General features: G+C 35.4%; 4 protein-coding genes and 1 long non-coding RNA gene across 11 annotated transcripts in view; 2 read left to right on the top strand and 3 right to left on the bottom strand.

Moving 5' to 3' along the window:
• Window positions 1-14,096, top strand: part of LOC143907451 (uncharacterized) — a 40,107-nt gene extending 26,011 nt beyond the window's left edge. Inside the window, exons 5-8 of the long non-coding RNA XR_013259849.1 lie at window positions 10,183-12,295; window positions 12,437-12,525; window positions 12,603-13,365; window positions 13,436-14,096. This is a non-coding gene — a long non-coding RNA (uncharacterized LOC143907451). The remainder of the gene's footprint in view (window positions 1-10,182; window positions 12,296-12,436; window positions 12,526-12,602; window positions 13,366-13,435) is intronic.
• LOC143907447 (uncharacterized) overlaps window positions 1-19,270 on the bottom strand; it is a 95,690-nt gene that overhangs the window by 676 nt on the left and 75,744 nt on the right. Inside the window, exons 1-4 of one of the 2 annotated variants that reach the window (XM_077424259.1) lie at window positions 969-1,599; window positions 790-828; window positions 533-674; window positions 10-169 (exon numbers count right to left, since the gene is read on the bottom strand). In XM_077424259.1, coding sequence (XP_077280385.1) covers window positions 10-169; window positions 533-674; window positions 790-828; window positions 969-1,336 — 709 coding nt within the window. In that variant the 5' untranslated portion in view covers window positions 1,337-1,599. Of the gene's footprint in view, window positions 1-9; window positions 170-532; window positions 675-789; window positions 846-968; window positions 1,600-19,270 lie in introns of those variants that run through there. The other variant, XM_077424260.1, reaches the window with a different exon arrangement.
• LOC143907456 (uncharacterized) lies at window positions 4,861-6,881 on the top strand. The gene is made up of 3 exons (XM_077424275.1): window positions 4,861-4,940; window positions 5,447-5,923; window positions 6,173-6,881. The coding sequence occupies exons 1-3, from the start codon at window positions 4,861-4,863 to the stop codon at window positions 6,870-6,872; spliced, it is 1,257 nt and encodes a 418-aa protein (XP_077280401.1). The 3' UTR covers window positions 6,873-6,881.
• LOC143907450 (uncharacterized) lies at window positions 7,561-9,797 on the bottom strand. Of its 3 annotated transcripts, none has more exons than XM_077424270.1 (6): window positions 9,633-9,797; window positions 9,275-9,410; window positions 8,799-8,993; window positions 8,524-8,703; window positions 7,900-8,093; window positions 7,561-7,628 (listed from the first exon to the last, which is right to left on the bottom strand). In XM_077424270.1, exons 1-4 carry the CDS (start codon window positions 9,780-9,782, stop codon window positions 8,534-8,536), a joined length of 651 nt encoding a protein of 216 aa, XP_077280396.1. In that variant the 5' UTR covers window positions 9,783-9,797; the 3' UTR covers window positions 7,561-7,628; window positions 7,900-8,093; window positions 8,524-8,533. The 3 variants fall into 3 exon arrangements, with proteins under 3 accessions (XP_077280396.1, XP_077280397.1, XP_077280395.1); XM_077424271.1 differs by having other exon boundaries at window positions 7,900-8,070; XM_077424269.1 differs by having other exon boundaries at window positions 7,900-8,703.
• LOC143907448 (uncharacterized) lies at window positions 15,608-18,354 on the bottom strand. Of its 4 annotated transcripts, XM_077424261.1 has the most exons (7): window positions 17,852-18,354; window positions 17,500-17,623; window positions 17,242-17,409; window positions 16,937-17,123; window positions 16,828-16,866; window positions 16,474-16,762; window positions 16,305-16,352 (listed from the first exon to the last, which is right to left on the bottom strand). In XM_077424261.1, the coding sequence occupies exons 1-7, from the start codon at window positions 17,870-17,872 to the stop codon at window positions 16,323-16,325; spliced, it is 858 nt and encodes a 285-aa protein (XP_077280387.1). In that variant the 5' UTR covers window positions 17,873-18,354; the 3' UTR covers window positions 16,305-16,322. The 4 variants fall into 4 exon arrangements, with proteins under 4 accessions (XP_077280389.1, XP_077280390.1, XP_077280387.1 ...); XM_077424262.1 differs by lacking the exon at window positions 16,828-16,866 and having other exon boundaries at window positions 17,852-18,352; XM_077424263.1 differs by lacking the exons at window positions 17,242-17,409; window positions 17,500-17,623 and adding an exon at window positions 15,608-15,959 and having other exon boundaries at window positions 16,290-16,352; window positions 16,828-17,123; window positions 17,852-17,973.

Raw genomic sequence — 19,270 nt, 5'->3', positions numbered from 1 at the left:
AAATACTACCATAAATGGCATGCACAAGACGAGTTTTGGAAAAGGCCTGTTTACGTTCATTACCCCACCAGGTAAAATGCGGCGTTACAGCCTCAGCTATTGCTTCTTTTAAGCACATATTTACAACTTCTTTGATATGAAAGCCGCCAATAAATTTAAAGTAACGTACCTGTAAAAGCAAAATACGTTAAGAATGTATTACATATATAATCCTTGCAAAGTACATTAAAATTAAAAATATGTTAATATTTCTACTTTAAATACACTATATATGAAACTAAATATAAGTTTTTTGTGTAAACATTACATATATTTTATAATAACACATGTGACATATGCAACCTTAAATATCGAGGCACACAAAAAGAAATATTGCATACATGATAATATAAACAGAACAAAATATAAGTAGAAATAAATTTGCATTCTACATTTATAATTTAACAGAAATTTAGCATAATTTTCGTAATGTTATATATTTTGGTTAACTCTATATTTTATTCATACATTATATGTTACGAGTATTACTTACCACCTCAAAATATATGTCTTCTCCAATATTATTAAAAGCAACCATCTCTTCCATGGATGTGATCGGTAAAACAGCTGGTTTTGGTATTGGACGTTTTGGTTTTTGATTTCTTACCATGCCTTGTACAGCATTAAAAATACGTCTGCAAATGTCAACACATATTATTTTATAAATAAAAAACAGTGTATATTGCTTGTCAGAGATAAATACAGTAAAAATATTTTTACTATATAATATCTTTTCATGTTCACACTTACTGTAGTTGTGCATCCATATTGTCCAGGCGTTCCTGCAGTCTAAAAGAATAAATATTATTTTATGTATAAACATTTATCCTTGCAAATAAACACAAAACGTATGTAACAATATTTTGAACTATGTATATATTTGCATTGCTATAAAGTAGTATTATTTTTTTTATTAATGTTATACGTACTTGTTATAATCAATAGGCTGCAATACAGGACGGACTTCATTCATATTATTATTTGCATTTGGAGCTGCATTATTTAGCTGTGGCCATAGTGGGACATTTTCAGCGTATTGTGGCTGATTATTGTTATTTGGAACAGCGTATTGTGACTGATTATTGTTATTTGGAACCGCGTACTGTAACTGATTATTGTTATTTGGAACAGCGTATTGTGACTGATTATTGTTATTTGGAATATTCTGATGTGCATGTGGCACTTGTGTTGGGAGTACACAATCATTTGGAATATTTCCTTGCTTATATGGCGTTTCTGTACAAGAAGACTGAAGTGGATAATGATTATTTGGAATATTCTCTTGCCTATATGGCATTTGTGTAGAGGATGTCAGGCCTTTTCCTCATGATCTTATCATAAGCTGCTCCTCTAGAGACAAACATCAAACAAATGAATAATATATCTTTAATGAACTTTTCATCATTGGAAAACTTAAAGAGTTTAACTTCTCCTGCTACTGTTATCTGAGATTCTATTATTTCTTTATCAGTGGGTGAACGAGCAATTCTAGCATGATTTTTCTGCCATCTATTGGTTAAAATCGCTATGATCTCAGAAGGATTAAAACCCTCATATTTCATCACTTCATTTACATTCCTAAGGAAGCCTATTTCAGCCCTCCACTCTCTAGGATCAAGAGCTTCAAGCACTAGTGCAGCTTTCTTATTGGATAGTGTTTGAGAAGAGATAATGTAGGACAGTTGAGAGGCAAAGTCAGCATCATTGGTCAGGGTTCTGACTCTTGTTGGTAGAGATGCCTCAGGATCCATATTTAGTCCTCTAAATCAGCTGGCCAGGTAAACAAAGGAGTTTGTCTATTTCTCACAACTCTTATGGGTGTGATGATATGAGCTCGCACTACTTCTTCCAAGCTTTTCTCAGGGGTAACAACTGGAGGAATATCTATTAAACTTTCTCCTTGAGTAGGAGTTTCTCTTTCTTTATACACTAATCCACTAAGAGGGACTTGTAAGTCTTCTTCTTGCACCTGCTGAGAGAAATCTCTCACCTCCACTATATTCCTTACCACTGGTCTTGGTATGGGAACAAGGTCCACAGGCCTCAATCTAATGATAGGTTCTTCCTTTGTCGAGGTGGACTTGTTCTTACAGCAATAGTGCTTAGGCACACAATAGCAAGTCTTAACAACTTCCTGGTGTCTAGACAGACCTTCGTGTTTGCTACACATGCAGACTCGTTATAACAACTACTTTTATAATGTGCCCGTCAATGTGTCTACGAAGAACCCCGTCGTGAGGGGTAAGGCCAAAACACCTTGTTTTTGGCTGTAGAAAAAAATCCTGACGTGTAGGGGCAAAATTGAGGTCATATTCGGTTTCAACAGGCTAAAATACATAGACATGGAAATACCATGGTTTAGTCTATGCCGCAGACAACTTTTCTTTTTTTGTGGGTTTGTGTTATTTACAGATATACCTTCGCATTTTTTATCGTAAGATAAAGGCAGCGATTTAGGCAGGATGGTGACTTCTTATGAGTACTGCGACTGTTGTCGTAATGTGGTGCACCTGCTCGAGGAAATTGTCGAGCAAATCTTTTCAGATAGATGCTGCAACATGTTTAGCGGCTGAGTCCATGATACCCGCTATAAGGCAATGGATAACGTTGTCGTCTGGGAAATTTAAACATTGTAGAATGGCTATTTTTTCCATGGCGTACTTCTGGAAACTTTCCTTATATTGCAACCACTGATGTTAACACGCATATATGTAATTGACTTTGGAGGAATATTTCTTCTTTTTCTTCAAAAGGTATGCTAATGTTATTCCATTCCAGTTTATTTTGATCCTAGTTGACTTTTGCTCGAAATTGTTTAAAGAAATCTAATTCCCGAATCCCATTTTTATGGGTATTCCCGTCAGGAAACTGCCCATGACGGGCGACAACAAGTTGTTATCCCAATTATAACGCACAGTGGACGTTATCGTGTCCTGGGCGAGTGTCCCTATTCCTTCGCTGTCTGAGTCTTCCGGCGGGACAACCCAGCGCTCCCAGAAGTGTTTAATTTCCGGGTGGTCATCTGGAAAAGCTATTTCCTCCGTTAATCCGGTGTCACGCTTATAACTCTCGGTCATGGGTACCTATCGTGGAAAATCGTTTTTAACTAAATGAAAAGCGATTGGAGGACATTCAAAGATATCTATTAATGCCTGTCCTAATCTGGTCACGTGATGCTTCGTGATTCCACTAAGCCTTAGAATTTCATGTTTACCCACTATGATATCGGATGTAACAGAATTCTTTTTAGAAATATTCGGTCCTAATCTACTGTTTACTAAAAATTTTAGATTTTTCATAAAATTTGGCCTTTTTAATTTTACTGAATGTTTTCTATTTGAGTTATACTTACTGTTCGGTAACTGATTTTAGTTCTTCCGCTATTACTCGAGTGGGGCGAGTCTTCGTGTTTTCCGGGATTGTCTCTGTTCTCGCGGGAATCTGCTTGTTTTTCGGAGTTTGTGAGTTTTGACGGATGCTATTGTTATACGTGCACTTACGACAATCTTCTAATGTATGACCGGATTTCTCGTAATACCTGCATGTTAACGTTGTATTTTAATTATTAAAATTTTGATTGTTAAAATTTTGATTGCTAAAATTTTGATCAATTGAATTCTGAGGGTTAAAATTTTGATTGTTGAAATTTTGATTATTTGAATTCTGCAGAGCAACCGAATGATGACTGTTTACGGTTATTATTATTATATTATTGTTAACATTTTTTTCGTGAATAACTGGATGCATTTCGATTTTTGTTATTTCTTCGAGGCTTATTTATCTGCTGTATGTTCCGTTTTACGACAGTGCCGATAGATAACGGTCTCGGTTTCTAAACGTCGCATCGACAGTTTTTTTTTTTGGCGGGCGCGTTCTCCACAAGCATAACGCGTCTTTTATCATGTTTATAGTTTCTAATTTTGTCTCGGCTTTTATCGCGTGATTCTCAATTTATTAACACAAATGACTGGCCAACGATTAGCTACAAGATAAATGACATGTAAATAACATGACATGATCTAATTAAAGTAAGAAGCGAAATATATATATCTATAAATTATTGTTTCAATTATCATTTCCTTACTTACTGACACCGTGAAATATTAATTGGAAACAAACAGAACATGAGCGATAAATTTTCTTCTCATTTTTACTATACAAAATGTATTACAAAAAAGTAGTAGTGCTTGTCACACGTGCATATAGATACAGATCTCTTTTTGGTTCTCTTTAACTTTTACAACTTTTACGAGATAGTGTATATGATAAGTACATGTGCGATTTTGTATACCTTCCTTCTTAAAGATCTCCTCGGCATTAGCGGTCAATACGATCTGTTGACGAGGCTCTGTGGATTGTCCCGGAGAATAATAAGAGAAATTGTCTTTTGTATATGAACAATACTTCTATAATAGTTTTATTAGGAACACGATACAGTTTTAGTGATAACCGAGCCTTCTCAACTAGCACAGACGGTAAGGCAACGGCCGCATGCGTGCGCTAATTTACATAACAAAGGAAAGCTAAAGGCGCTATCCGCAAGTAACCGATGCTCCGGCTGCCACCTTCAATGCCCATGATTGGCCAGTTTACAAGTGAGAGAGTTTGTAAGTTAAAAGAAAAGTGCGCGAACACTCTCAATACGATCATGTTGATCACTATCTGTCACTTTTTTCTTGAGGTTATCCCTTGGGTGAGAGACAAGTTTCTTCGACTCGTTCGAAGAAATCTGCTTTTGTATAATTATTTTCACTGATTGCTTCAAAAGCTGGTGCGGAGCGTATCGTTTAGTAAGTGTCATCCGCAAATGTAGCAATTGTGATGCCGGGTGTTGTTGGTAGATCTGCCGTGTTCAGGAGATATAGTAGCGGACTGAGAACACTACCTTGTGGAACACCAGAGTAAGGGTGAAGTCCCATGGAGCCAGCGTACGGCGTACCGGCGTACGGCGTAAAGAAACTTGGCCAATCACAGGATTTGCGCCCGTTTCGTTACGCCAGCACAAGCATCGAATGTCCCATGGAGCGTATTTACGCGGCGTAATGATTAATAAGCCAATCACAGTATTGTTTTACAAAGCTTATTTTCAAAATGGATCCTCAAGGAATCTTGTGATTGGCTTATTGATCATTACATCGGCGTAAATACGCCCCATGGGACACCCGATGAAATTTTCAACGTGACGTTTTAACACAGACATTCATATACATGATATCAAAACAAATGTGCATAACCTTGTCAAAATGTTGGACTCGGAGCTTGCATTTATAAATTTAATAAAATATTTGAAAATATACAAGTGCTCGGAAAGTACTCTGTGCAAGGAAGCTGTTCGCAGAAAAATAGTTCAAATATATACAATTTATGAATTAATGAGAGTCGAAGAGAAGAAAAAAAGATAAATAAGACGCAATGTTCGAAGATTTTGGGTTAGACCAATTTTTAATGCTGAAAGACGATTCGCACAAGGGGCTAGCAACAATCTGGTGCAAGAAATGGTTTTCGAAGACAGAGAAAAATTTTTCAATTTTTTTCGATTGACACCAGAAATGTGCGAAAAATTGTTGCAGATTGTTTCACCACATATAGAGAAACAATTTGTTATTCGGGAGTCTATTTCTGCTCGCACTCGCCTTCAAATCTGCTTGCGATATTTAACTTCAGGGGATAGCATGGTATCCGTATCATACGCATTTCGTGTAGGACACAATATAGTGTCAAAAATAGTGTCAGAGACATGCGAAGTAATATGGGATACACTAAAAGATATGGTATTTGTAAAACCAACAGAAGACAACTGGCGAAGAATAGCCGATGAATTTCAAGACAAATGGAATTTTCCCAATTGCATTGGCGCAATTGATGGGAAACACATAGTATTGCAGGTAAATATATATAATACTTTGACAATTTTTTTTTATGAGAAGATAGAAAAAAATATAACTATATATATATATATATATATATATATATATATATATATATATATATATATATATATATATATATATATATATATATATACATATATACATATATATATATATATATATATATATATATATATATATATATATATAGAATAGATCATGTAATAAACTTTTTTACTTTTCCATGACGCTGTATGTATACTGGCACCTCCGAATAGTGATTCGATGTATTATAATTACAAAGGCACTCATAGTTTGGTGTTAATGGCTGTTGCTGATGCTAATTATCGGATCTCATTACTGGACATTGGTGCGCCAGGAAGGCGTAGTGACGGTGGAGTATTTAATGCTAGCGAGATCGGCAAGCGATTACAAAACAGTATGCTGTCAATTCCTCCGCCGAGACCTGTGGAACATGGTGGCCAGGCTTTACCATTTGTTCTAATCGGTGATGAAGCATTTCCGTTAACGCGATACATGCTGAGGCCATATCCTAGAAGTGGTAGGCTTAATAGACGTAAAAACGTATTCAACTATCGTTTAAGTCGAGCTCGCAGAATTGTGGAAAGTGTATTTGGGATACTTTCTGCGAGAATGCGAATATTTCGCAAACCGATCATTGCCAGCGTACGTACTGCCACTAGAATAATCAAAGCAGCTACGTGTCTACATAATTTCATAATATCAGAAGAACTTAAGCTACCGCACACACAAAGAAGGTATGCGACATTAAATGTACATGAACGGGAATTGCGTGGCACGGGTCTGGAAGATGCAGGGACGTTCGACAGAAGTAGACCGACGAAGAGTAGTGCTCAAATAAGAGATGATTTTGCAACATTTTTTGAAACTACTGGTGCGGTTCCATGGCAATGGGAGAAGGTTTTGCAGAATAATTTTTAAAAAACCAAGAAGTACAAAATAAATGTTTTTTTATTCATTCCACACAAAAAAGAAGTATGCTATATAGACTGTACATTTCATGAAAAAATGAAATATATTTTTCAAACAGAATAATCAAATTTGTATTAATTATTGTATTTGATACACCAATTACACTTTGCTGTAGTATATGTCGACATTTCTTGTAACCGTTGTTAAATATGTAATTTTTATTAACACTCTGTATCTAATTAAGTGTATGTATTGTCTACCAAAGTGTATCTATTCTATATACATACAAAGATATATTAAAAGTATTAAAATTTTTAATAAACTAAAAAAAACGTTTAAATAACATTCAATATTGACTTTATGATAAACTAAAAGAAAAAAACATTCAATATTGACTTTAAGATAAACTAAAAAAAAAACATTTAATATTGAATTTTTGATAAACTAAAAAAACCATTCAAATAGCATTCAATATTAAAATAAATAAACACGGATATAAAATACTAATTATACAAGTTATTAAATATTGTATAAAAATAAACTAAAAATTATTTTCTTTGGCTTCCTCTTCCTCTGCATCTGCAAGAAGCTGCAGAATTGCTATTTGCAATAAACGAGATTTTTTACGAGATAGCTTTCGCATCCCGTCTGATAAACAAAGAACAAAATGATCAATGGCATCTTTTTGTGGAACTGGAGTATTTAGAACTTTTTTAAGATCGTCACGTAGTTCTGATGGCATCAAGGAGTCACTATATGCTTTCGCTGCAATAATAGAGTTTAATAAAGTAGTAAAAGGAAATCAGAGACTATATAGTCATAATTATAGTCAATAAACCTGCTTTCCTAATGTCTCTGAAAACTATTAAATTTCAGGATTTTGTCAGAAGTTTTGCTAGCAGGAAATATTATAGTATTCCACAATATTTTTCAAAAGTTATTTAGAAGATAAAATTAAAGTCAAGAATTATCGACTACGTAACTACATCGATTATGTTACATTTCTTTAAGAAAATGCAATAAAGCTTTTTCTTACAAGTTGTTTTGGGTGTCGAAGTTTGTGACGGCCGACGTAAAGCTCCTGACAACGGTTCACATATGCTGTTTCCTGGTGAAGTCGAAGACAACGGTCTATTTTCACATGTACTCTTTGTTGTTGAAGTTGATAGTAGCAAACAATCGTCATCTTCTTGTGCGCTTCCAGCAGCTTTATCGCAATCGGATAAATTACTGACAGTTTTAAAAAATTATTACATATAAATGTTATTATACATATATACAGGTATTAAGTTAGTATGGAAAAAATATGAAAATGTATATCACATGGCAAAATTAAGATCAATCATAATACAGATTTTCGTATTTTTAGATCTCAATTATCTGTTATCCAGTAAAAAATCCTATCAAACAAAAACCTGTACGCTCAGGTCAGATTACGCGCAAATTGTATTAATATTTATACATACTTATATAGAAGTAGGTAAAGGATTTATTTATAAGAGTTTCTTTTGGATTTCACAATTTTTGGCAGGGTTATACATTGTATAAATATTATAATTATAGTGCATATTTGAAATATTATGTATGTAATAGACTAAATTTTAGTTTCTTTTACTATTTATTACTTAGTAATTTATGAAGAATATATAAAAATACATACGGTGCACTTTTCAATTGATCGTCGATAATTGCATGATTTCATAAAAGCGGAACATTTTCTGTTTTTTCGGTTGTGCACCGGATCCACTTGGAACATACTCGTTTACTTGCCGTTTGTAACGCACGTAACAATCTCTTAGATACTTCCATCTTTTCATTGCATCATCCGCAGTCATAAGCCCTGTAATCATAAACAAAATTAACTCGTATTCTTAAAATAGATTATAACTTGCACTTTGCAACTTTTAGTAATATCTTTTAAGTTTTTATACAAACCTCCTAATATATTTTCAACCTCCTTCCACAGTGCTTTCTTTTTCGCCTTTGTCCGTTCGGTAGGTGGAAATTTGTGGAAATTGTATAATGCTGGCTTTGTTTGTACTACGTTAATTAGCATCTCATCACGGTGATCTGTTGAGGACTGATGTTCATTGCTAGTGTCCTCCGTATCTGCTTGATTGCTGTTTTGAACTTGTTAAAATACAATTAATTGCAGATTAAATTTAACATTTGAAACCTACGTGTATGTAACATAATGGGTGCTTTCCAGCAAGGTAACACAGATAGATACAACGTAATGCTAATGAACTCTTGTTATATGCTCTTTAGACTCGCACGACTGAAACACACGGCAAAAAGCTTACTTTTTGAGCTGTGTTGGAATTGTGAAGCACTCTGTTAAAAAATAAATTACACAGTGCCGACTATGTGCATTGCTGGAAAGCTACACGTATTATTACTGCAAAACTTACCAATAGTTACAACAAAGTCTTCATCGATGGATACAGCATGCATCTTTTCATCGTAGTGTTCAAAACAATTGTGACACAACATTTCTTCTTGTGTGGCGACGACTAATATATCGCCACAATAACCACATTTTATGTTCTACAAATAAACATTATTTTATGTAAATTAGTGCATTTTCTAATGTGCATTTATCATATAAAGAATTGATAATATTAAACTTGAGATTAAGATGATATCCTAACATACAAAAAGAATTGATTCAAATTGATAAGCGTGCTTTTAAATTCAGTTTTCTTATAATTCTAGTATTTATATTATTTCGTGCTGTATATATCGACAATTTTATAAACTGATACTTACCAAGAAATTATTGGACTGGTATTTATTCATTTTTAACTTCAATCCTTTTTCACAATAATATATTATATTTTTATTAGGTATTAGGTTAGGAACTCTGAACATGTGTGTGTCTGTGTAGTGTAAACGCCAGAACGTTGCCCTACGCTGCATAAACCAACGTAAAATTTGTGCTGGCGTAACGAAACGGGCGCAAATCCTGTGATTGGCCAAGTTTCTTTACGCCGTACGCCGGTACGCCGTACGCTGGCTCCATGGGACTTCACCCTAAATGGCACGGAGTCGTGTGACTGTCTCTTTGTATTTTACTAGGAACATTCTATGATCAAGATAAGATCTAAGAATAGTGTGAAAGTTCGAAGGTAGACTTGATTTTATTTTTATTATAGTTGACAGGAAGCCAGCATGATCTTATCAAAAGCCTGAGAAATATCAGGAAAAACTTCAGAGCAATATCTTTTTGCTTCTATCTCTAAACGAAAAAATTAATTACAATTAGTGTGATAAGCACTACAAGCATTGTATCCATAGATGCTAATTTATTTATTTACAGATATGTGAGTGTCAGAAGAAGCGCTAACTTAATCAGCACACAAGAGAATCAAAGATTTAGATAACGTAAAATAGATCACTTACCTTTGGCAAGCTCGAATCCTTCGACTTCTCACAATCAGAGCAATAGGTTAATTAGGTTAAGTTGAATCATTAGCTTTATAAAATGTGCGATCTTGAGTAAAAACTTAGTAAAAATCGAAATCAGATGTAGATTTAATCATATCAACGTGTGTGATGATGAGGTTATCAAGTATTTGCAATAAATTAATTTAATAAAATTAATGAAATGTTTTACTTTCAAAAATCTTATTTTCTTCTCAACGAAAAAAATTGTGCTCTTAAAGGTTTTAAACTTAGTAGGTTTTTATTTGGCACGATCTTATCATCGGGACGTTCTAAAGATGAGTGGTATCGTCCCGAAGGGTCATTGCTTATAGAATGATGCACGGATTCAGCAGTGACACCGAGGCATGGTATTTCCTCATATAAATTATGATTGCCCACGCTGATTGGTCCGTAATAACCACCAAAGCCTTGTATAACTTTAGTGGGAAGGGGAGGAAACTCTGATCGTAAATGTTCCCTCGTGAGGGTTTGGATTTTACCAAACATGCGTAACTGTAACATCAAAGGCTCAGGAACGCATAAGGAGCATCCTTCTATGATCCTCAATAGTCTTTCTTCATCCATAGAAAGATCATCGTTATTGATGCTCGTGCCAAGTACGTTGTCAATTACGGCCAACTAATATAAATATTACGTTGAAGCGTAATATATTTCCTGACGCAGAAGTGCGTAGAAGCGGGAATTAGCAGGAAGGCCGCCGGGAAGACTAGAGAAGACAAAGAAAATGCTGCAATGCTGCCTCGAGACGGCTCGAGATAAGCAAATAGACTGCGCATGCGTATTTATTACAAAAAGTGAATTCTTTTTGAACCTATTACAAATAGAAAAAGAACTCCTTTTAAGACCATTTAGATTAATTCCATAAGAAGTCAAAAGTTATACTTCTATGAAATTATTTTTGACATATCAAGAAGGAATTCTTTTTGAGTTTATTTCGGGCAAATTACGGGTATTCCGGTATTCCTAAAGAACTTAAAAAGGTGAAATTTTTTCGAATTTATAACAATTAGCTGTGCTATCTAAGCTAGATCGCTTTTGATTTTATGGATCAGTCTATGTACTTGGTTTACTGTTACGTGCTTCGAAAGCCAAATTGATGCTTTGGTATCAGTTTTTGTCCTCAATTATAGGAGATATTTAAAGTATTAAAATTTTCAACATTTTTGAGGCTATAGGCAATAAGGTTGTTGGCCTGTAAGACTTTAAAACTCGAAGAGTTAAAGAGATGAGCGGAAATTCGACTTACTAATTGGTGGTTCCAATTTCGACGCGTGGCGGTTTTAGATTTCAGGGCCGGTGATTGCGGCGAGTTCCGTTGACGCTGCCTTTGTGGTAGCGCGCACAGGTACGATTTTGATTCGCGGTTGTCGCATCGAAATTGACTGATAAATATTGCAATGGAACTGATGATGATCTTAAACTGACTGATGATTTCGAATTGATCGATGATTTCAAACTAATGGCCTCGAACTGTGTTATGGTGCCCCGCTGTCGCGGTTTATACAGGGTTCAAGGATGGACTGTCGTGAGAATGTGTCTTGATTGCAGCTAAAGATCCGGGATCGATGTAATGCCAGGTAGGGCACCTCACAATAAGGGTGCCGTTACATGCGGCGTAACTTGCGTAAAGCGTAACCTGCGTATCCTAGTGATTTAAGAGAAGTTACGTCCATTATGCATCAAGGTTACGTCATTTTCTAGCCTGGGTTTATATGGAGCGTATTTCGCGCAATGCGTAACTAATACAACCAATTGGAGATCAGAGTTACCGTTGTATCCTTCAACAGAAATACAAAACTGATTTGCGATTGGTTCTCGCAACTTACGCATTGCGCGAAATACGCTCCATGTAAACCCAGGCTAGAAAATGACGTAACTTCTCTCTCTGCATCTGCACTTGAAATTGGTTATGCCAGACTCGGAGGTTATGTGTGTTCTTTCATCTCAATCTCCACCAGATGACATGAAGAAAATTGCCATATGATGTAAGATTTACATATAAAATATGTTATTATTCAAATAATATTTATACAATTATATTTTATATATATAAGAGAATGTGCTCTAAATTTGTGAAAATAAGAACTCTACATGTAAGATATTTTTATTGTAATATATACTTTCAGCCTGATATGCTAAAATGGGATAATCATCTTCACAGAGCGAACCAGCGTGAATCACGTTGAACAAATTTATTGTTAATGTGGACTTAATGGTGAATGATTTATAATAACGATAATAACGTATCGAAATATGTGTATCGCAGCAATAACATTGCTGTCTAATTTTCAGGACTATTACAAACTGCTGACTACGATTTAGATATACCCCGACAAACCCCAGTATTCTGCGTGAGTGGGAAAGTAGTTAAGATACCGTGTGATCTCTAGATTAAACAGTTGATTTAATGTACAAGATGGAATTGAATCAAATAAATCCTGACCTGATATTAATCGTTATATGGAAACGATGGCTAAAGTGGAAGAAGATAAAACAAACGCGTCAACAACGGAAAGTTGGGAAACGTCGTATACTAAAACTGTTTGTAATATGGAAACTGATGGTGTTGCAAGAGGAAAACGCTCGTCACAGAATATGGGTGCGCCCGATATTCAGAGAAAGACAAAGGTTATTCCAGGGTGCCAGTGAAAATTTGGTCAGAGAAATGGAATTTCAAGATTACGAAATGTTCTACAATTATACTAGAATGTCCAGAGAGATGTTTGATGAGTTAATGGTCATTGTTGAGCCATTCATTGAAAAACAATGTGTCGTCCGAGATCCAATACCAGCCCGTACCCGGCTTTTAGTATGCCTGCGTTATTTAGCGTCTGGGGACACTATGGCTTCAATTGCTTATGCTTTTTGAATTGGAATAAGCACTGTCTCAAAAATTATTTTTGAGACATGCGAAGTATTATGGAATACTCTCCACGAATCAGTTTTCCCTGAAATAAATGAAGAGAATTGGTTGAAAATTGCGTATGATTTTGAGACAAAGTGGAATTTTCCGCACTGTATTGGTGCGATAGATGGGAAGCACGTAGTAATACAGGTGAGTCGATGTTAAGATAATGTATTTTATATTTACTTTAAGAGATAAAAATTGTAATTTTTTATTTCAGTCACCTCCTCGCAGCGGCTCAACGTTCTACAATTACAAAGGAAATCACAGCATCAGTTTACTAGCGGTTTGTGATGCCAACTACTGTTTCACACTAGTTGACATTGCGGAAGGCAGACAGAGCGATGGCGGTATCTTCGCGCATTCAAACTTTGGCCAACGATTCGAAAGAAACAAAATGAATTTGCCAGAACCGAGACTGATTGAAGCTTCTGGGCCCGCATTACCGTTTGTGTTAGTAGCGGATGAGGCATTCGCTTTGACTCGTTACATGATGCGACCGTATCCACGAAGCGGACATCTGAACCGTCAAAGAAAGATATTCAATTACCGTCTCAGTCGAGCACGAAGAATGATCGAAAGCGCTTTCGGCATTTTGGTAGCAAAATGGCGAATTTATCGTCGATCGATAATTGCATCTGTTTCTACTGCAGTCAAAATTGTTCAAGCGACTATATGCTTGCATAATTGTATTATCCAAAAAGAAAACAAATTGCCACTCTCTGAAAGGCATTATATAGGCATGCTCAACGAAGAGAGAGCCGTGATAAACAGTGCATTACAGGAAGTGAACGACGCAGGCAGAACTAACGCCCACGCCCGAATTGCCTTTAGAAATCGAGACGATTTTGCTGCATATTTCGAAAACAGCGGAGCAGTACCCTGGCAGTGGGAAAAAGGTCTACTCGACGATTTCTAATTGAAAAATCGAGAATTTGATCAAAACATTTTACAGCCATCTAATCTATTGCATATTGTCAGGTAACAATTTCTTTATGTTTCACTATCTTTTTCCACATATTTTTACGCTGATTTAAACAGTCTTTTGATGATAGTATTTTGAATATCGTGACAATCCAAACGCGCGAGCAGATTTTTTCAATCGAAAGTATCGTGTACAATTTTAAGCTACTATTGCATCATATACAAATCAATTCAAAATATAAAGGAGCATAAGAGCGTAAAATGTCTGATACGTAAAAATTTTAGATAACCTGATGGTAAATTAGTTTGGCGAGGATTTTATTCGGCAGATATGCCGGCGACCAAGAATTTCCGCACCGGACGCGGAATGGTAAAACCGAACCGTGAGCAAATAGTAATATGGGCGGTTTTACGCTAGGAGAAACGGACAGTGCGGCGACTGTTGGTGTGCATCAAAAAAGTCCATAAAAATCGCTTTCTTTTTTGTACAAGTGCGGTCCAACGTGGATAAAAATACGATGAACGTGCAATTTTGCCTTCATACTCGCCTTTGTGGTAACCACTTCATACCTTTTCCATCCACTATCGCTAATCTTATTCCTAAAAAGTTTCTACAATGAAAATAAAAATTCGCTCAGTGTACGGAGAACTTAAGACACACGACTTACTGCAAATCCCCCTCAAGTTATATATGTATATTATTCTATTACTATCTCTACACTATACTACATTGTTACTTTCTTTTTTCTTTTTTTTTATTGTAACAGAGCACAAATCGACGTTTTACGAAATTGAGACAAAACGTTAGGAATACGTCCAGTGTCTGATACCTTCAATTATACCTCAACGATTTTTCAAAATTGTATGAGTCATTAGCACCACATAGATGACAATTCCAATCGTAAATGACAAATTGCTAGTTCCTACGTTTTTCATGCTGTTAACGCTTTCTCTGCACATTGAAACTTTTACTTCCACAGCGAGAACAATTGCTAATTAATAAACATTCATGCTGCTCAGGTGATATGCTAGCATTTACTATGCAAAATTTTACTATTTCCCAAAGAGAGATGTTATCGTTAATATACACGTTGACTTCCGTAAGTATTGTTCAGAAGCCAAGCTTCTTAACTTTCTCAAGTTGTAAAACATGCTGATATAATTCCAATTTGATATTAACAAGGGGAAGCTTGTGAAATGCGACTTGGGCGATTGTTTTCGTTTATTCCGAATGAGTGCAGAACTGTGCAACTGCATAAAATAAGACAGCTTAGTTTTTAAAAATATCTGAAGAAAAAATTATACAGCCATTAAGAATATACAATGCCATTGTTAAACTTTTTATTTCATATGTTTGCGTAAACCAGTACAAAATTTTGAACTAAAACTTATATACTTATATAACTATAATTATTATATTTGTCATCCACCTGTTGAAACGATTATTTTTTTGTAACGTATTGCGTTTTCGCGGATGACTTACAAGTAAGAGCGCGCCGTGTGTATACGTAATGTATGTATGAATGCCTCTGTATGTAAAACTAATTTGTAATAAATGAAAGGAAACGTTTTTAATTAATATTGCAATTAACGCATCGATTATTCTTTTTTATTCTCACAAGAATCTTCCGTCTCTGCAAGCAACGTTAGAAATCGTATTTCCAGGCGAGCTCTGTCACGATATGGCAACCTTCGCATACCTTCTCCCAATCGAATTAAAAATCCATCTAGCGGATCAGTAGTTTGCGCTGGCTCCACTGTTGAGTCATCCTCTTTCAACGCTTTTATCAACGCTGCTTGCAAATCTTCGCCCTTTTGCTCTAAAACATAATATAGACGTACGAATAAACCGGGCTAACTAATATAGCTGAGTTATATGTTCGCGTAGACACGCAATACAAACATTTCTACATTTAACAAGAATGTAGAATTTATATAAAGTAAACAATTTTAATTGACAACAACCGTACGCTAATTTATTCGTAGGTATTAAACTGATATTTTTGGACATATTAACGATGTTTTCTATTAGTAGATAACACAAATTGACACAAGTATCATTCTGTCTTTGTTCAATATCCAAAGAGCAATAAAGACAGAATAATATTTGTATCGTTAATTGAAAAGCACCCTAAATCGCGATAACTTACTTTTCTTTGCAGCGGTTTGCCGGGGGGGTTTATCTAAATCGTAGTCAGCAGTTTGCAATGGTCCTGAAAACAAGACAGCAATGTTATTGCTGTGATACACATATTTCGATACGTTGTTATCGTTATTATAAAGCTATTATCGTCAAAGAAAACGAGAAGAAAAACATATAAACAAACTACTAACTTTTCGAATTTGTGGCCGGTATTGGTGAAGTTTTACTGAGGGCTGGCGGTATTTCTGGAGAAACGCTGTCTTCTGTTGAGATTCGCGGAGAAACGAGATATTTTGAGAACGAGATTGGTGTTTTTGGAGAAACACGAATGGGAGTCTGCATCGTTGGAGAAATATGGATAGCAGTCTGAGAAGGAATATCGGTGAACTGTGAAGATGAAGCAACACTATCGTCCTCGTATTGCATAGATGTTGCATATATTTGACTTTCAGTAACGTCTGGCATTGAACTGACACAGTCCTGAAATAAATAAATAAATAAATATATATATATATATATATATATATATATTTATATATACTTACATACAGCATCCTATATGAGTATGTCGAACATGAAACAAGCTGTATTCTCAATATATTTGACAAATTAAGAAAGTGGTATAATTTTGCATATTGAAGAGAAAGAACTTACTGCCGTGTTTCAAGAAAGTCATTCAAGAATGTCATGAGGTCATAAAATCTAAATTTAGATTTCTTTAGTCCACCAATTTTAGCTGCCGATCCACTGGGAATGTAGGCTTTTGCCTTTTTGCGAGCTTTTGCATAATTATCTCGCAGATACTTCCAGCGAGCTTTAGCTTCCTCTGGACCAAGAGCACCTAACAAACATATACATGTAATGTATAATTGATTTATAACGTATAAAATATCTATATGTGTATTCCCAAAAAATAAGACGTAGAGATATAGATATAGAAATAAATTTAGATATAGTACCTCCTAAAAGATTGGATACTTCTAACCATAACGCATTTTTACGCAAATTTGTTCTTTGAGAAACAGGTATAGTATAGTCGTAAAGTGCTCTCCTTTCCTTCACAGCCCGAATCAAGAGTTCATCCAAAGTATCTTTACATGCAGGACCTTCGGCAGTCTTTGCAGTGCCTTTGATTATTTAACAAATAGATAAATTTAATTCCTTTGTTATGAGACAATAAAATGTGCGTGAAGAATAAAAGGATGTAGTAAACGTACATATAGTCACAACATAATTTTCATCCACACAAATGCGATCTTCATCCTCCACATAATGCTTAAAGCATTCATGCTTGATAAAATTCGTAAAGCTGAACAGTCTCCCGCAATACCCACATTTGTGCTAAAAGGCAAGCATGCAATGTGAATAATGATGCATTAGGATAAAAAAGCCAAAGGGAAGGCATTGAAATCTTAAAACCATCATAACCTCGTATCGACATGCCGTGAACAGTGGATCGGATATGACCGAATGCAGCTGTCACAGCTTTCACACACACACACACACACATATAATAAATTATAATAAATAATTATAATAAATTCTATACAAAACTATTTATTAATTTACCTTTAATTGATCAGTATTCATTCTTCTCTCTTGTGCGTAACAATCCTGCACCAGCCTGCACCAGTCTGCACTATCTATCGCTAGTTCCGCTACTTCCGCTAAAAATTGGATTTGGCGTAATGACAATAGCGTAAAGAGCGTAAAATAACTAGACGAAAGTTGATACTCAAATGAGATGATGTGATTGGTCGGCACAAGTTACGCCGCAGTTACGCTTACGCAAGTTACGCCGCATGTGACGGCACCCTAAGAATTATCTTCATTACAGTGTTACGTCAGAACTCCAGAATTTAGGTATATTGGTTCGACGGATAGCGAAGGAAATGCTATCCAAGGGAGGGGGTATGAAAAGACGTAACGAGATCTATGGTATCTCTAAACGGGATGTTTATTAATCCGTGTAATATTCTTAGAATCTTTGCCTGTTCTTTGCCTTTTGATGTTAATGAGAATATCCAGTCGTTGTTCAACCACTGCCTCACTAACCTAAACCATAATTACTAAATAATAATCCTATTACAATTATATATTCATTTTTATATTCATAAATTAATTACATATAAATAAAAAGTTTGCAAATTTTATAAACAGCTTTTCGATATTGTTGCTGGAATTCAGGTTACGTAGAGAAGTACCCATGGCAGTTTCTAAAAAAAAATTTGTAAAAGTACAATAATGTTATTGTACATGTTTAGAATAAAATTTTGAATAAAATGTGTTTGCAATACCGCATATTGCATTCAACGTATGAAACATAAATAACAGACATTTCATAGACAAAAAAATTTTTTTGTAAATAAATAAATTTTTTTTAATTATTATTATGTACTTTACCTCCACTAAATTAAAATACCATTGCCCATCCATGGACGTAGAATATCATAAAAGAAGTTCTTTCTGATGTGCTGCGTGCTGCTTATTAATATTGTCTGAAATCACAGAAGATATTGCCAAATGGTTCACCAATGCACTTTCGTTTGCCTTCTCCAAATGGCAAAAAAGCATAAGCACCGGTATAACAATGGGAATCCTTTTGGGGACGCGGATGTTCACTATTGGTCTGATGCTAGGGTCTCTCGGCTCGCCCTTATATTTCCTGAGGGGGCGTATTTTAAGTACGAGTATCTGTTCAACGCCGTCGTTACGTAGTGGCGGCGCTTTGAATTAGCTCGGGGCCCTTCGCCCCACGATCTTCCGCGATTCCGGTAATGTCTAGAGTGAAAACAACTCGCCTAGGCGTGGGTTTAAAGGCTCCAGTAGTGGATATGTATAGTGTTGAGCTACTTGATTTAATTTTGCCTTGATTCTCTAGAGCGGTTTTATAAAGATTATTGATTTTAGTTGAACGCACTTTTTTGATGACTCCGGTTATGGGTTAATGTTTTTATAGGACGCTATGACGCCTACCGAGAGCGGTAT

Source organism: Temnothorax americanus, unplaced genomic scaffold (assembly GCF_048541705.1).
Source record: "Temnothorax americanus isolate GAGA-0224 unplaced genomic scaffold, ASM4854170v1 Scaffold80, whole genome shotgun sequence".
In the NCBI taxonomy this organism is placed as follows: Eukaryota; Metazoa; Arthropoda; class Insecta; order Hymenoptera; family Formicidae; genus Temnothorax; species Temnothorax americanus.
Note: the sequence above shows the minus strand (reverse complement) of the source record. Positions and strands in the feature narration are given on the sequence as shown.